The 15,839-nt window shown below is 47.5% G+C and overlaps 1 protein-coding gene and 1 non-coding gene across 2 annotated transcripts; one reads left to right on the top strand and one right to left on the bottom strand.

Moving 5' to 3' along the window:
* The first annotated feature begins 1,040 nt into the window (after window positions 1-1,040).
* Window positions 1,041-1,142, top strand: LOC122897988. Its single transcript, XR_006382757.1, has one exon. It is a non-coding gene; the product is annotated as a U6 spliceosomal RNA (small nuclear RNA).
* Window positions 1,143-10,049: 8,907 nt separating this feature from the next.
* On the bottom strand, window positions 10,050-15,669 carry LOC122897986 (reticulophagy regulator 2). The gene is made up of 9 exons (XM_044236176.1): window positions 15,320-15,669; window positions 14,929-15,035; window positions 13,816-13,846; window positions 13,334-13,469; window positions 12,840-12,924; window positions 12,380-12,523; window positions 12,130-12,224; window positions 11,834-11,969; window positions 10,050-11,571 (listed from the first exon to the last, which is right to left on the bottom strand). The coding sequence occupies exons 1-9, from the start codon at window positions 15,598-15,600 to the stop codon at window positions 10,943-10,945; spliced, it is 1,644 nt and encodes a 547-aa protein (XP_044092111.1). The 5' UTR covers window positions 15,601-15,669; the 3' UTR covers window positions 10,050-10,942.
* Between the last annotated feature and the right edge of the window lie 170 nt (window positions 15,670-15,839).

Below are 15,839 nucleotides of genomic sequence, written 5' to 3'. Positions count from 1 at the left end.
AGTGTTTGTGGGAAATCCCAAATCTCTCCATGGGTTATCAATAATCAAACACCCTGTCATAGCAAGGTATTTAAATATCTAAGTGAGAACCAGGATGGGGGAGCTCTTTGGAAGGGACTTCAGATCCCAGGAGATCTGTAGAGCATCCCGACGGCTCTGCCTTCTCTGAGGTGAGCCTCCCTGTCTCCAGTACTGTCGGTTGATGTCCTCAAGTGCCTTAGCTCTCCTGTGAGCTAATCAGACTCCTACTTCAAATCATAGGACTTTATGGGTGGCACAGTGATCTCATATATATTTGGTTCACTCCACTAAATAATGCCATGGGTGTGCAGAAGGTGAATAACTAACCCATGATCTCTACCCCCAGCTGTTCAATGTCTAGTAGTAAAGACACACAATGAATTTAAAGGGAAAAGCACCCCAATACAGTGGCTTTCAAACTTATTCAGTCTTAACTCACACCAGGAAATATATTTTACACCTCATCCCAGTATACAAAAGTATAAAATAAATGCTATTTAAGGTTCCCTAAATTGATTTAATGACCCACTAATTCATGAAAGTTTGAAAACCAGGCTCTCATGGGCGCACAGAGCCTACAGAACACAGAGTAGGGAGTCCGCAACGCTCAGGAACGGGGCCGGGGAGGGACAGTGAGAATTCTCCAGATGGACAAGAATCTAAAGGTGTTCCCAGCCACAGGAAGGTCACAGGAAGGGCATCGCAAATGTTACGGACTACCCTCACAAGTAAGGCATGGAGAAGACTGAGGCTAGGAAGGTGGGAAAGAGACTTTCTGTTAAATGCAGTAGATGGAACACACACGTTTGATGTTTGTTCCCTTCTCAAACTCCAGTAAAATAGTAATAAAGGAGTGAAGAGAGCAGAAGAAAGAATACATGGAGATATGATTTTTAAAAACCATATTGACCATCCAACTCTTGGTTTTGGCTCAGGTTGTGATCTCAGGGCCATTAGATCGAGCCCCACATCAGGCTCTGTGCTCAGCATGGAGTCTGTTGGAGACTCTCCCTTCCCAGGCTCCCTTTGGCAGCACATATACTAATATTGGAATCATACAGAGATTAGCATGGCTCCTGAGCAAGGATGGCACACAAGTTCATGAAGCATTTCATATTTACCTATTTATTTTCAAATATTTTATTTATTTATTTGACACAGAGAGAGAGAGTGAGCAGGAACACAAGCAGAGGGAGTGGGAGAGGAAGAAGCAGGCTCCCCACTGAGCAGGGAGCCTGATGCAGGGCTCAATCCCAGAACCCTAGTACCATGACCCTAGCCCAAGGCAGATGCCTAACAACTGAGCCACCCAGGCACCCCAAACTGTTTCATGTTAAAGGAAAAAAAAAAAAAGACTGTCTCCTTCTGCTGCTCTCCACACCGTTCTCTCTCTAAAAATAAACAGATAAGTCTTTAAAAAGAAAAAAATCTCAGGGAGGGCACTTCTGGCTGGCTCAGTCAGAGACTCTTGCTCTCAGGGTGATGAATTTAAGCCACACGTTGGGAGCAGAGCCTACTTAAAAAAAAAAGAAAGAAAGAAAGGAAAAGCAAACATCTTGGAAAATGGGAAGGTTATAAAAGAGGGATGACAGGGAAACAAGCCAGTCTGGGCTGCAGGGCCTTGGAAAGGCTTGGGATGGGAAGTGCCAGGTAACTCTGAAGGTAGGATAGAAGGCTGGGGCTGAAAACAGAAGGAGGAGTTGAAGAGCTACATAAGCAGCAGTGGGATTCCCTGATCCCCTCCTCTGACCTGGGAAGCCGGAGCAGGAGCATCATCAGTGCTCTGACTCCAACAGAAAGCAGGAGGTACACTCGCCTAAGAATAGACCAGGGGGACTCTGGGATACTGGTCTGCGGGAGTCTGCTTCTCCCCCACCCCATAAGTAAACAAAAAAGAAAAAGAAAAATATAATCACAGAATAAAAATTCAGGAGGATGGTTGCAATGGAAAGTTGAGAAGATATTTTAGAAAGTAGAACAAAAAAGAAAAATAAATGGATAAATAGGAAAGAAAGATGATAAAATCTCAGTCTTGAAGGAGCCAGAGTTGGTCAGGGGGGAAGTAGGGAACCATATTCCTGACTGAGACACACAAATGCCAAGGAGTGACTAATGAGAATGAGGGATTACAAATCCTTGTGCTGTGGTTGAAATATCAAATTAGAGGGGGAAATGGGCGGAGACACGAGGCTGAATAGCCAGGTAGCTTTTCTGTTATTTTGAAACGTGTGCTTATAAACATTTAAAGACCTCGGTAAAAGTAGCCTTCAGACTCACACCTTAGTATTTTTTCCATACAGCCAAGGGCAGTATGATTTAGACCAATAGTTCTCTAGTGGATGTGGCGATGGGGGGGGCGGGGTGCGAATCGCAGTTTTGCCACCAGGGACCATCTGTGAGGGGGGAGGGGAAGGGGGGAGGGGACTACTGGCGTTTAAAGGACGTTATTATCCATTCTGGATAAACAGGACAGTCCCTATCACCACTGACCAAGAATTATCGCACTCCTAAGGTCAATCAGTAGTACAGTCAATAGTTGAGAAACCCTGATTTAGATAAAATGTAAAATTGGAACTATTCTGAGTGAGTTCAAATCCCAGCCCCTTCAGTATTTATTTTACATAAAACAAGCATTTATTTTTACAGAAAAATGCTCAACATTTTAAAAAGTAGTTTCTGAACACCCTTGAAAGACATGCACACAGGGTGCTTGGGTGGCTCAGTCGGTTAAGCGCCTGCCTTTGGCTTGAGTCCTGATCCCATGGTCCTGGGATTGAGGCCCATGTCAGGCCCCATGTTGGACTCCCTGCTCAGTGGGGAGTCTGCTTCTCCCTCTGTTCTTCTCCTCCCTCCACTTGCACTCTCTCTCAAATATATAAATAAATAAATAAATTTAAAAAAGAAAGACACATATACACATAACTAAATGTAAAAAAGTAAACTTTAAAAGCATGGATATTAAATATACACTATTATGTTAATATAATTTATTAGAATATAAAATTAATACATTTTAGAGTAAACACTAAACAGCAGTCCAAATTGAAATGTAGTGATAAATCATGGAAAATAAAATTATTTGCTCCTTTTAAAAATAGTGATCCCTTAAAGAAAATATATCAAGGTGTCACTGGTAAATTTTAAGTATATTTTGCGTGCAAATTTTTGGAGCTGCTGAAAAAGCACTTTCTGGTATGACACCACTCAAGAGAATGTGAGGAGATGAAGTTATAAATCTAACTTCAAATACAGTTCTCTGACTCTTTCTTATTCAAATAATTTCATTTCTTGTTTGATAACTTTTTAAAAGTACAGTTGACACACAATGTCACATTAGTTGCAGGTGTACAATGTAGCGATTTCACAAGTGTATACATCTGTGCTCACCACAAGTGTAAGGAGGAGATATTTTTGAGCCAATATTTTTGTTTCTTGAGATAGATGTGACGTTTTTCTTTTGATTTCTGGCAAGCTCTAGTTTTTGTTTCAAAATAGAAGTTTTTGATTTATAGCCATCTTCTTTAATTTTATTGAATACTGAATGAGATTCTGATGCAGAGACTCAATATTAATTTTAATATTGTCTTGTTCCTAATTCTACTCGTTTTGTTTTGTTTTTATTTGACAGAGAGGGAGAGAGAGAGCACAAGAAGGCAGAGTGGCAGGCAGAGGGAGAGGGAGAAGCAGGCTTCCCGCTGAGCAGGGCCTGAGCCAAAGGCAGACACCCAAGGACTGAGCCACCCAGGCACCCCAAGGTCTTTATTATTATTTTTTAATGTGTAGGTAATATGTAGGTAAACTTGGTGTGGCAATTTTAAAATACATCCACAAATTCCTCACTACTTCTCCATTCACAAGTGGGAGCTGGACTCAGTGACTTGCTTCTAACAATTCAAGACAGCAGAGGTGATAGCGTGTGACTTTTGACACTAGGTTATACAAAAAAGCATGGTGGCTTCCTTCTTGCTCTCTCTTGGATCACTTGCTCTAGGGAAGGTAGGTGTCTTGTGACCATACTCAACAGAAGAGGTTAGTGTGATAAGGAACAAGAAGTAATTGTGGTTTCTAGGCAACAGCTGCCTAAGGGCAGCAGATACCCTAGCCCCAGTCAAGCTTTCAGATGATGCACTTCAGGGCACCCTTGTAGGAGACTTTGAACCAGAACCACCCAGATACTCCCAGATCCTGATCTTCAGAAATAGTGTGAGATAATGTTTTACGCCACTAAGTTTTGGAGCACTTTGTTATGCAGAAATAGACAATCAATACACTTGGTGTTGACACATTTTATTGATCTATGACTTACAAACGGAAATGTATACAGGTGACTGAATTTTCACAAATTCAACACTCCCGTATAACCAGTACTCTGAACAGGAAATAAGATATTACCACTCTCAAGAAGACCCCTCCAGGGATGCCTGGGTGGCTCAGTCAGTTAAGCCTCAGCCTTCAGCTCAGGTCATGACCCCAGGGTCCTAGGATTGAGCCCCGCATCGGGCTCCTCACTCAGGAGGGAGCCTGCTTCTCCCTCTCTGTCTGCCTGTCACTCTGCCTGCTTATGTTCTCTCTCTCTCTCTGACAAATAAATAAATAAAATCTTAAAAAAAAAGACCCCTCCAGTTGCTTCTCCCCCACCCCCAAGGGTAGCCAATATCTTGACTTCTAACAATATAAATGTACTTTATAAAAATGGAATCATATATATATGACTTTATTTGAAAGAGAGAGAGAGTGTACAAGTGGGAGGAGCACAGGGAGAGGGGAGAGAATCTCAAGCAGACTCCTCGATAAGTCTGACCCCAACACAGGGCTCAATTCCACAACCCTGAGATCAGGATCTGAGTCAAAACCAAGGGTCAGACACTCAACCAACTGTGCCACTCAGATGCCCCATACATATATCATATAATTTTTGTGTCTAGTTTCTTTTACTCAATATTTTATTTATGAGATCGACACATATTTTCATGCTTAATTATAGTTCATTCATTCTATCTGGTTGTCTGAATATACAGCATTTATCCACTGAGTGACAAGCTTCTGTGTGTTATAGTTATATGTATTCCTTCCTGACATTGTGCCGTTTGCTTTATCATTCTCTCTCTCTCTCTACACACACACACACACACACACACACACATCATACATTCACATACTCATTTATTCACATTTCTAAATCATTTGATATGATTTGCAGAGAACATAACTCTTTTCCTCTAAAATCTTTAGACTGTCTAACCTAAATATAAGGATATTCTCTTATATAAACAAAGTGAATGTCAAGAAGTTTGATCTTGATGCAATATTTTATGTAATATACAATCCATTTTCAAATTCTACCAGTTGCCCCACGAGTGTCCTTTATAGTAACTTTTTTTCTCCCACCTAGCCTAGGTGTAACTTTATAGTAACTTTTTTCTCCCACCTAGGATTCCAACCAAGATCATCTCTTGCATTTATTGTAATTTCTCTTTTGTCTCCTTTTTAATCTTGAACAGTTTCTTGGTTTTTCATTGTCTTGTATGAAATAGACGATTTTGAAGGGGATCACCTCATTTTTCACACTTAAAAAAATACTCTGAGATTTCTTTTTAACTTTATCCCATTTCTGCGGAGCCACTTTTTTTTTCCAAGCAAGCACTAATACATATAACTGAATTTTTGTTCAAAATATTTAGTTGAGTCTCAATAGTTTGGTCAAAATTGTTTTTGAAATAATATGGTATCTTGATAAAATCACAGAAGATCAAGTTGGTTGGGCAATCTTACTTTAAACTCAGAAAAGCCTTTAGCTCCAAAACAACAAATATGAACCTCTAAATCTAGGTCATTTTCATTGCCTTTGGCCTAGTCCAGGAACAAAGAGCTCGCAAGTCTATGTTAAGGTTACTTTAACTTAGCTACCATCTATGCTAGAAAAATAACAGACAAAGCCAAGGTATCTACTAGCAATGGGTCTGTACCAATCACCACAATCGATTTACATTGGCTATTCCAAAGTTCAAACACTTTTGTTTAGGTCAACATACATTTATTGAGCATCTAGTATGTACCAGGCACTGTGCTAGGCTCTGGAAATATTCAGATGACTAAAATATAGTCCTTGCCTTCAAGAATAAGCATTATAGGGTGCCTGGGTGGCTCAGTGAATTAAGCGTCTGCCTTCAGGTCGGGTCATGATCTCAGGGTCCTGAGATCGAGCCCCACATCAGGCTCTCTGCTCAGCAGGAAGCCTGCTTCCCCCTCTCTCTGCCTGCCTCTCTGCCTGCTTGTGATCTCTGTCTGTCAAATAAATAAATAAAATCTTTTTAAAAAATGAGAATAAGCATTTCAGTGGAAGTTATACATATACACATATACCTATATATCCTCTATACCACACTTGGATAGAGAAAATGAAGATTACGTGTGATGTATGGAAAAACAGAAGTACACTGAGGGAACACTAGGAAAGCCAGTCTGATATGGGGGGGCAGATGACCTGAGACATCAGGGGAGTCTTCGTAGGTGGATAATGGCCTAAAGTTAATACTAAAAGACAAGTGAAGTGTTTGCCAGAGGGATAAGGTGTGTGTTTGTGTGCAGAGCAGGGGTGGAGGAGGGCAGCACAACCCAGCAGAGGGAAGGACAAGCTGTTTGGAGTTTGATACTGTAGTGTAAAAATCATGACAGGGCATACCCAGTGTTGGCCTCACTGAAATAAATTCCCTTCTCCTTCTCCCTCAAGATTTTATTTATTTATTTATTTGCCAGAAAGAACACAAGTAGGAGAAGCAGCAGGCGGAGGGAGAACAGGCTTCCTGCTGAGGAGGCCGCCGGATGCGGGACTGGATCCCAGAACCCTGGGATCATGACATGAGCCGAAAGCAGATGCTTAACTGACTGAGCCATCCGGGCACCCCCAAATAAATTCCCTTCTTGTTTTACCACCGCTGCTGCCATCCAAACAAAACAAAGCAAAAAACAAAAAAGGCCAAGAAGGGGAAGGGGCATAGCTCAGAGGTTTTTTAACCGTGCCAGGAAGCTTGAATGAAAGTTTGTAGAAGGAGAGCCTTTGATCAATATTAAATAGCAGAAAGGTCATCAAATTTGTATTTTAAAATCATCTAGTCACATTTAGGGATATGAATTTCCGTGGTGGACAGGAGTGTGAGCAGGGGGGGCGACTGGGTGGCTCAGTCATTAAGCGTCTGCCTTCGGCTCAAGTCATGATCCCAGGGTCCTGGGATTAAGCCCCACAAGTGGCTCCCTGCTCAGTGGGAAGCCTGCTTCTCCCTCTCCCACTCCCCCTGCTTGTATTCCCTCTCTCACTGTCTCTTTCTCTGTGCCAAATAAATAAATACAATCTTTTTTTTTTTTTAAAGAGTATGGAAAAGGAAACTGTCCTATTATGTCAGGTAAGCGATGAAGAGGGTGTGACTCAGGGCTGTGGTACAAGTGACAGAATCAAGAAATAACTAGGACATCCAATTAGCTGCAACTGGTGATTGCATGTGGAATTAGGGAGAGAAGTAGCCCTTTGTGGTTGGTGGTGCCAGCAAGCAAGACGGAAAATAAAGAAGAAGCCTATCTGTTTCGGGGAGTGGGGTGGCAGCGTGGAAAGAGTTTTCTGTATGCGGAGAAGAAAGCACCCATGGGATGTTCAAGAGAGGTGCATCATTGGGAGTTCCAGGCATGGAGTTGAACTAAGATGTAGAGGTCATCAGCACGGGAGTGGAAACTGAATGGGTGGACACGAGAAATTGCCCAGGCAGTGAGAAGCAAAATGAACCAGTGACACGCTCAGTGACCACCAACATTTAAGGAAGCAGGCGGAGGAAGTCCAAGGAAACTTAAGTCAGCCATTGAAAGCAAAGCCATATGGTGATAGAGTGTCCTTCCGTGATGAAATTAACAGTTAATCCTTGATCACATGTACATGTACTCTGATCTGCAATAACCCTTGACCAGAAAAACAAAATCTGCCCAGCACTGCTACTAATCAAATTCTTCTTGAAGACTTCATTTCTGCCCTCTCAAGTCCTATAGATCACCCTTCAGAGTAGGAAGGCAGCTAATGTGACTCAGCTCAGCTCCCCCTTCTTGGAACCTTCTCTGTTCCCTCCACAGTTCCCCATTGGACCATGTTGAACCTTCATCTCTGATGATCCTTTTCTGAGCGCACTATAATTTGTCAGCTTGTCCATGAGCCAAGCAAGCCATCCCTGGCAATATTCTAACCTGTGCAAGGCACGCTACATACAAGTATTACCTCTCTTGCTTCAGAAACGGTATTTCCAGTAATACAGCCTAAAATTTAGTTTATGGCCAGCCACCTTACACTATTAGCTGTTGGAATGTCTAGGTAACTAGAGCGCACAGCCCTTCCCTCCAGTGTAAATGTAACCCACTCTTCTTGCCCCAGCCTGTACTCTACAGGTGATTTTTGTTTAGCCTAAATTGTAGGTTTCACATTTCTGTTCACTTTTCTTTCACTCATAGGAAAAGTTTTCTTGTCCCTTTCATCATGGGGCAGAAAATATCCAGGACACCTGTTAATGAAAAAAAAAAAAAAACTGTAGATAAACATGTAAGAACCATCAGACCAAGGTGAAATGTCCAGATTTGACCCTCCTGGAACTCTTAATCTATGATGAATGTTTTGATCCAACTGAGACTTCTGGCTTCATCTTCAGACTGTAAGTTTAAGAAGGAGATGGGTTCAAGGTGAGACCTATGGCAGCCAGTTGGTTCTATTTTTCTTCAATTTCCTATTTGTGGATTAGAACTGTCTTCCTATTCCCTTCTGAAACCTCCAGATGATTAAAAGTTCATGTTCTTTAGAGGCAGAGGACAGGGCCTCAGTCAACTCTAACAGATGATCTCCCAGGCAAAGGTGAAATAAAAGAGAAGGAAAATGTCCCCACACTTAGGAGAGACACAGCATATGAGTCAACCCCCAAAGTCAGGCAGCAAGACAGTCCCTCCAGCTGAAGGCAGAAGAGGCCCTCCGCTCAGGTCAGGGTTTTCTCTAATATTGTTCTTCCCCCACAAAGAGGTAGGACTGCTAAGTTCACTCTATGAAGCTGAGATAGTAGATTGGCTCTCTATGGTTCCCAAGTCCTTGGACATCTTCCCATTTGTGCCCTTTCAACAGACAGGGGCTTCCCGTTCCAGCATGACTGCTGGAGCCAAGCTGCTTGACGTCTAGATCCTGACTCCATTACTTACTAGGACTGTGGCCTTCAGGGAAGTTAACTCATCTGTAAAATGGGAGTTACAAATAGTATGTATCTCAAGATTATGAGGAAAAGCATGACTTACTAAATATAAATCACTGGGCTGCCTGGGTGGCTCAGTCGGTTAAGTGTCCAACTCTTGGTTTCAGCTCAGGTCATTGTCGGAGGGTCCTGAGACACAGCCCAGTCAGACTCTGCGCTCAGAACAGTGGGCCTGAGATTCTTTCCTCCGCCCCTGTCCCTGCAGCCCCCCACCCCCTCCCCCTGCAGCTCCGCCATCCCAGCGCACTCTTAAAAAAAAAAAAAAAAACAAAACCCACAAAACATCAGAAGAGTGCTGAGCACATATTATGCCTTCAGTTAGAGTAAGATACTATTCCTTCAGTGTACCTCAGCCACAAATCAGCTTTGATATGGGCATTAGGTCCTACGCGTTTGGGTCGCCAGGATAGACAAATCATGCCGAGGGAGCGAATCGGTAACACGTGGATGGGTAAGGACTTCTGAGGATGTTGTAGGCAGGCTTGTAAAGAACTGTTACAGCCTTCAATTTCTACCGACTGGGAAGACGAGGCAGTTTCCTCCTGCATATACTTTATTCACACATGCTAAATCTCACTAAACATATCACACTGTCAGGGAAGAGGACTAGGGGCAAGTTCAGGCTGTTGGGGGAATGCTTGCTTCTGGCCTTTTTTTGCACCAAGGTTAAGTCTGTCACCAGGAGCAAGGGAGCTGGGGACACCGGGAGCAGGGAGGAGGCAGCTCCCAGTGAGGGAGGGAGGGAAGCAGGCAGGCAGGCAGGAGTTCTAGCCAATCAACACTTTATTTTTCCAGTCAACACCCACACAGATGTTACTGTCCACCTCCTGACCCTAACAGGGGGTCCCGTCACACTGGGACCATCTGTGGCCCCCAGAGCGGTCTCTTTATTCCTTCCTAGGATAGTAGGAAAGCCCTTTGTCCCAACAGGACAGAGCTCCTGCTCACTAACGCAGCGCTGGCACACATGCTGTGGGACTCCTGCTCTCCCTCCTCATCAGGGAAGGCCATGTTGAACTAGGACACCGGCGCAGCGGAGCTGACGTGGGTGACAGTGACCTAAGCGCATCACCACTGACCTGACCCACCACCCCAGCGTTAGTCTGTACCACCCAGACAGGGGCCTCCCAAAAGCTTAGCCACGGCCTGCTGGGAAGAAGGAGCTGGCCAAGAGTGGGGATTGAGCTGCTGAGGACAGGACACAGCCAGGAAATAAAGCAGAGGGAAACATGGGACAGGAGAGAATGATAAAGTGCCCAAACTAAACCACCAGTGGGACACGAGGACAGAGCAGCACAGGTCCCTGAGGATAGGAGGAAAAAAGAAAGGGACAGACCACCAGGGCTTGAAGCGTAGTGGAATGAGAAGAGAGATGAGGCAGGGAGGCAAGTGCAGGCTGTGGGAAGGACTTCCCTAGCCCTGTTCACATCCACTAACCCAAGTGTAAAATTATTTACAAACTTAAAACCAGTCCCAGGCACGGGCACCATACCAGGCCTGGGACAGCAGGCAGGCAGGCAGGCAGGCAGAGGGTGGACTGGCTACCATCCGACAGCCAGCTTCCCCACACATGACCTCTCCCTAGAGCAGGAAAGAGGAAAACAGTGACGCCCCTAGCCAGGAAACCCTACTGTGCCTGCAACTCCTTCCCCCACGGCTCATGGCTCTGCCACGGCCTGAGCCTCTTGGTCTGACTGTACCAGAGACAGGGTGTCGGGCCCTAGGGAAGCAGGGGGCGGAGCATCAGGGGGCTCTGAGGGTGTCTCTGGCCCCAAGCCCAGCTCAGCATTCAGCTGTTCCAGCTCCCCCTGATCCAGCAATTCGAAGTCCTCAGTGGTGAGTGCCTCCTCTTCCTCAGGGGCAGGAAGGGGCTGGGGCAAGTCCTGGGGAAGAGGTGGGAGCACTGAGGGGGAGGGGACCGGGTCACTTTCAGCAAGGCAAAGTAAGGGTGACAGGGTGCTCGGTGCAGTGGTGAGGTCACCACTCACTGCCTCCGGGCTCAGTGTCTCCACCGGTCCTCCAGGGGAGAGCTTCGCCCCATCTGTGGGAGAGCCCGCCCCATTGAAGTGCGTGTTCACAAAGTGAAGGGGGGATGAGAGCCGAAGCAAGGTTTCCTCGGCTACTACATCTTCCTCCTCCTCCTCCGAGTCCAGATCTTGCCTTGAGAGGGCCTGAGGGAGCCCCAGCAGGTCTTCAGCAGGAGGGGCTGCCTCTGTCTCCTCTCCTTCCCCCAGCTCCCGGCTCAGGGCCTCCTCTGGCTCACTCGGCAGGCTCTGCTGGTCCAAATCTGTGCAGGACACAAAGGGTCAGGAATGGGTGGATGGGCCTGCTGTTCTGAACCATCCCAAAAGGCAATTAGTTCAAGGAGGAGACTCAGGACATGGAATACTGGACCAAGCCTTGGATCTTAAAGTCTTTCAGAAGCTTGAAGTCACATTAGAGGATCAGTTCCCAGAAAAAAAAACGTTTATGGGGGTGACAACCAGAGAGCACAGCCAATAACCACAACAAAGAACAGGAAGATTGGAAGGGCAAAGGGCTTCTCATACCCTCAGAGACATCAGTTAGCTGTGGAGTTGTGGCCCGGGATACAGAGAAGCCACCACTCTCCAAGATAGAAGCCTCCTCGTCTGACAGCTCTGAGTCTGTAATGGCCAAAGCCAATGCTGTTTTCTTCACATCCACCTGCAGGAGAACCCGAATGACACAACAGGTGAGAAGATAAAAGACAGAATTTTTCAAAAGCACCGCCCCCCACCGACTCCCACCCCCTTGAGGAGAAGCTGCTCCAATGCAGATTCTCCTCCAACCTTCTATTTGACATCCCATCTCCCTTGGACCTCACCACCGGGGAGAAGCCGGCCAGTTCTGCTTCACTTTCGCTCTCTGTCTCTGCCAGCGGCTCATCACCTCCGGGGGGTGCGTTCTTCCCCTGCCGCTCTAGAGAAACAAGAACAGCAGGTCAGCGACCAAGCAGAGACAGTGGTGGGGGAAGAACACAGCCCAGAAACTGGAAATAAGTTCCAGGACACTTCATGAGCCATGCCCCCAATGCCCCCCTTGCAGGACCCCTCCTGGGTACGGGAGCCCCTTACTCTTCTTATCGTGTTTGTGATGCAGGGCGTCAGCTTCTGCCTTCATGCTATAGTCCAACTGCATGAGCAGGGGCTCCAGGCGGGTGTACATCCTCTGGATCAGCTCATGATAAACCACCAGGGGCCACAACAGGATGCTCAGCACTAGGGGGCAGAGGGTTCACTCAGAGCTCCTGAAGTCTATTCCATAAGGGCCCCCATTTAATCGGTTCCCAAAAAGAAAAGGCTGAAGGCTTTCTGGAGGCTGTACCAACCTCCTCCCTCCACATCTACTACTCTCCTCCCCAGACGACTCTTGCGCTATTACTAACACACCAGCACCCCCTGGAGATCTCCGTAAATGGATAACCAAACAGAGAGAGAGCACCACCCTCCCTTAGAGTCAGTCAGTCTCTTTGATTCAGTCCAGTAAGAGAGGAGAAAAGGGCTTCAAGAAAAGCAGGGGTTAAACCCTACTCACAGATAATGTAGGAAATCATAATCCCCGGAACATAGTGTCCCAGCACAGCCAGCACAGCACAGCCAGAACAAACTCGAGCACAGAACTGCAGAGAAGAGCAGAAGGTCTAAAAGGAATATGCCCCACTTATCTGGGCAAGAAACTGCTGCTCAGCTGATAGAAGGAGGGGTGTATGCCTTCTCAGGATGCAGGCATCCAGTCTAGTCAAGAGGATGCCGAAGACCACCAGTTCAAGAAGTTTACACTAGACATCACCAAACACCTATAATGCAAACTGTTCTGCCCTGACAAGAAACAGCGTAAGCACATCAAACATGTCTTCCCTGAAATGAGACTACTTCTGCACCAAGCTACTACTGGTGAATGCTGCCTCAGAAAGGCTCCAGCCCTCTTCCTTCAGTGTCTAGCCAGGGATTTCACATTACCCCTCCCCGCCTCCCACCCGCCTCTATTTCCCCACAGTGCAGGAAACTGTTCTAGGGCGTGGAGATTACCTGAGCTGGATTCTGCCTCTTGTACTGCAGCAGCTCCTGCAGGTGAATCTGGAAGGTGAGCCAGCTCTCAGCCAGGTATCTGCACAACTCGGGCACACTCAGCAGGTGCGGCCGGGCGCCTGACCCCGCACCCTCACTGGGGAGACATGACATGACCCCTGGAGGCCTCAGACACCAGCTTCCTAGGCACTCAAATCCCTCTGAGAACGCCAATGAGATCTTCACTCTGAACGAGCGGACAACCCCACCTCCCAAAGGGAGGCTGTCCTGATCTTGGGCAAAACCAAGAGTTTCCAACCCTCTGCCCCGGAAAGGGGCAGGCAACCCAAACACATAAACAGGAACCCAGGACCAAACTTGTCGCCGGTCCATTTGCTATGCTGGGGTCAGTGCCTGCAGAAGCTGCTGTGCACCGTGGTGACACTGGCACCAAAGCAAGATAAGGTTTGGGTATTTGTCTTTAAGAAGTGGCCTGCACTCACCTGTCAGAGTGTGGCTCCTCTGGAGATGATGCTATAAAGAGAGGAAGGAACTAGTTGAGTGGTAGGGCTCTGGGAGACACTCCCCGGGGCAGGAATAGCTGCCCCTACTCTGTATACCCAGAGCACTTTCTTCAGATGGCAGTTGCAAAAAAAATTACATCGTTATGGTTGTTTGTACTTGTATGTCTATTTCCTTTTTTTTTTTTTTAAAGATTTTTTAAAAAAAGATTTTATTTATTTATTTGACAGACAGATCACAAGTAGGCAGAGAGGCAGGCAGAGAGAGACGAGGAAGCAGGCTCCCTGCTGAGCAGAGAGCCCGATGTGGGGCTTGATCCCAGGACCCTGAGATCATGACCTGAGCCGAAGGCAGAGGCTTAACCCAGAGCCACCCAGGCACCCGTTTCTTTCTTTAAACTCCACTCTTCTCTTCAAATATTTTATTATTTTTAAGTAACCTTTATACTCAACATGGGGCCCAAACTTACAACTCCAAGATCAAGAGTCCCACGCTCTACCAACTGAGCCAATCAAGCACTCCAAATTTCACTCCTTCCAAACACATTTTATTCATGTTTACATCCCAAGCAGCTCACACAGCCCGACATCTAATTGCTCCTAGAACACCGATTTAGTAGACCCACGGATAACAACAACAAAACAGAACCTAATACTCCTGTGATCCCCGAAACACGCAAAACTCTACCACAAACATAACAGTATTAACTCGTTCAGTCTTCACCTCCTTGCTTAGTAAATTTTATCCTCCTTGTTTCATAACAGAGAAAACTGAGGTTAACAGAAATTGACTGGTTCTTACAAGGTCACATGCATGGCAAATGGCAGAACAAGCAACAAAACCCAGGTAATGTGGCTCTACAGTCCACACTCTTTAACTATTACACTCACTTAACACTGATTTTAGAGGGAAGAGAGAAATTCACTGATTTTAGAGGGAAGAGGGAAATTCTCCATTTCGGGACTGGGGAAGTGGTGGTGCCTGGGAGCTGACTGCCTGCTGTCCATTTTCCCTCCCCTTTCAGCCCACCCAGCGGGGTCACGCACAAAGCAAGTGCACGACGACGGGGCTTGCTGAATGAAGTTAACACTCACCTGAGATGTCAGGGAAGAAGCGAGGCTGCCAGAGATCCAGCAGAAAATAGGCCAAAAGTGAGACGCTGAGTAGGAAGAAGGGCCGGAGGGACGACGAAGACAGCAACCTTAGGAAGAAACAGGCACCTCGGCGGTGAGTGGGTGAGAGACTCCCGCATCCATCGCCAAAGGCGGAAAAGCGCCCACTGATGGGGGAACGGGAACCTCCAGGCCTAACACGAAACCCGAGACAGAGGACTGGGGCAACCCCGACGGACAACAGCCGGGGGAAGGGGGGTCATTCCACCGGGGCAGGTGTCAACCCTGGGACCGTGAATGGTGCCCCGGGCCCCTCCCGCCCCCGCTCGCCCGCGCTGCCCGGCCCCGCCCCCTCCTCCTCCGCGGCCGTTACCAGAAGAGGCCGTTCAGAGCGGCCGCTGTGACCAGGCTGTGCAGCGGTTTCTCCCACACCAGCAGCCGCTGCGCTGCCGCCAGCACCGCCTCCCAGCCGCGGAGCCGCAGCCACAGCGTCGTGGCCAGGCGGCCCACCGCCTCGGCCGTGGCCGCCTCCTCCTCCGCCTCGCCGGTGGCCTCTCCCATGCCTAGGCTCAGACCCAAGCCCAGGCCGAGGCTCAGGCCCAACCCCGGGCCTCCACCCGCGCCGGTGTTACCACCGCCACCGCCGCTCGCCATGGCCCCGTCGCAGCCGCCGCCCGAGCCCGCGAGGAGCCAGGGCTGCGCGGCCGCCGCCGGGGGCGCGTCAGGCGGAAGGGGGCGCACGCCGCGGAGAGCTCAGCGGAGGCCGCCGAGGCTCGTCACGTGACGGCGGACCGAGGAGCCCGTCACGTGACGCACCCTAACCGCCGGGATAGGGCGGCCCACGCCTGCGCGCTGGAGGCTTTCCGGGCGCCTGCTTCTGCGCGGGTGCGTGT

The sequence above is a fragment of the Neovison vison genome, unplaced genomic scaffold, assembly GCF_020171115.1.
Source record: "Neovison vison isolate M4711 unplaced genomic scaffold, ASM_NN_V1 Scaffold_051, whole genome shotgun sequence".
Taxonomy (NCBI): Eukaryota; Metazoa; Chordata; class Mammalia; order Carnivora; family Mustelidae; genus Neogale; species Neogale vison.
Note: the sequence above shows the minus strand (reverse complement) of the source record. Positions and strands in the feature narration are given on the sequence as shown.

Excerpts from the sequence above, each read along its gene's own strand:
- LOC122897986 (XM_044236176.1), bottom strand. The coding sequence starts at position 15,600 with ATGGCGAGCGGCGGTGGCGGTGGTAACACCGGCGCGGGTGGAGGCCCG. Across the intron at positions 11,970-12,129 it reads TGGCCGGCTTCTCCCCGGTG|GTGGATGTGAAGAAAACAGC; the intron begins GTGAGGTCCAAG and ends GTTCTCCTGCAG. Across the intron at positions 11,572-11,833 it reads GCTAACTGATGTCTCTGAGG|ATTTGGACCAGCAGAGCCTG; the intron begins GTATGAGAAGCC and ends TGTCCTGCACAG.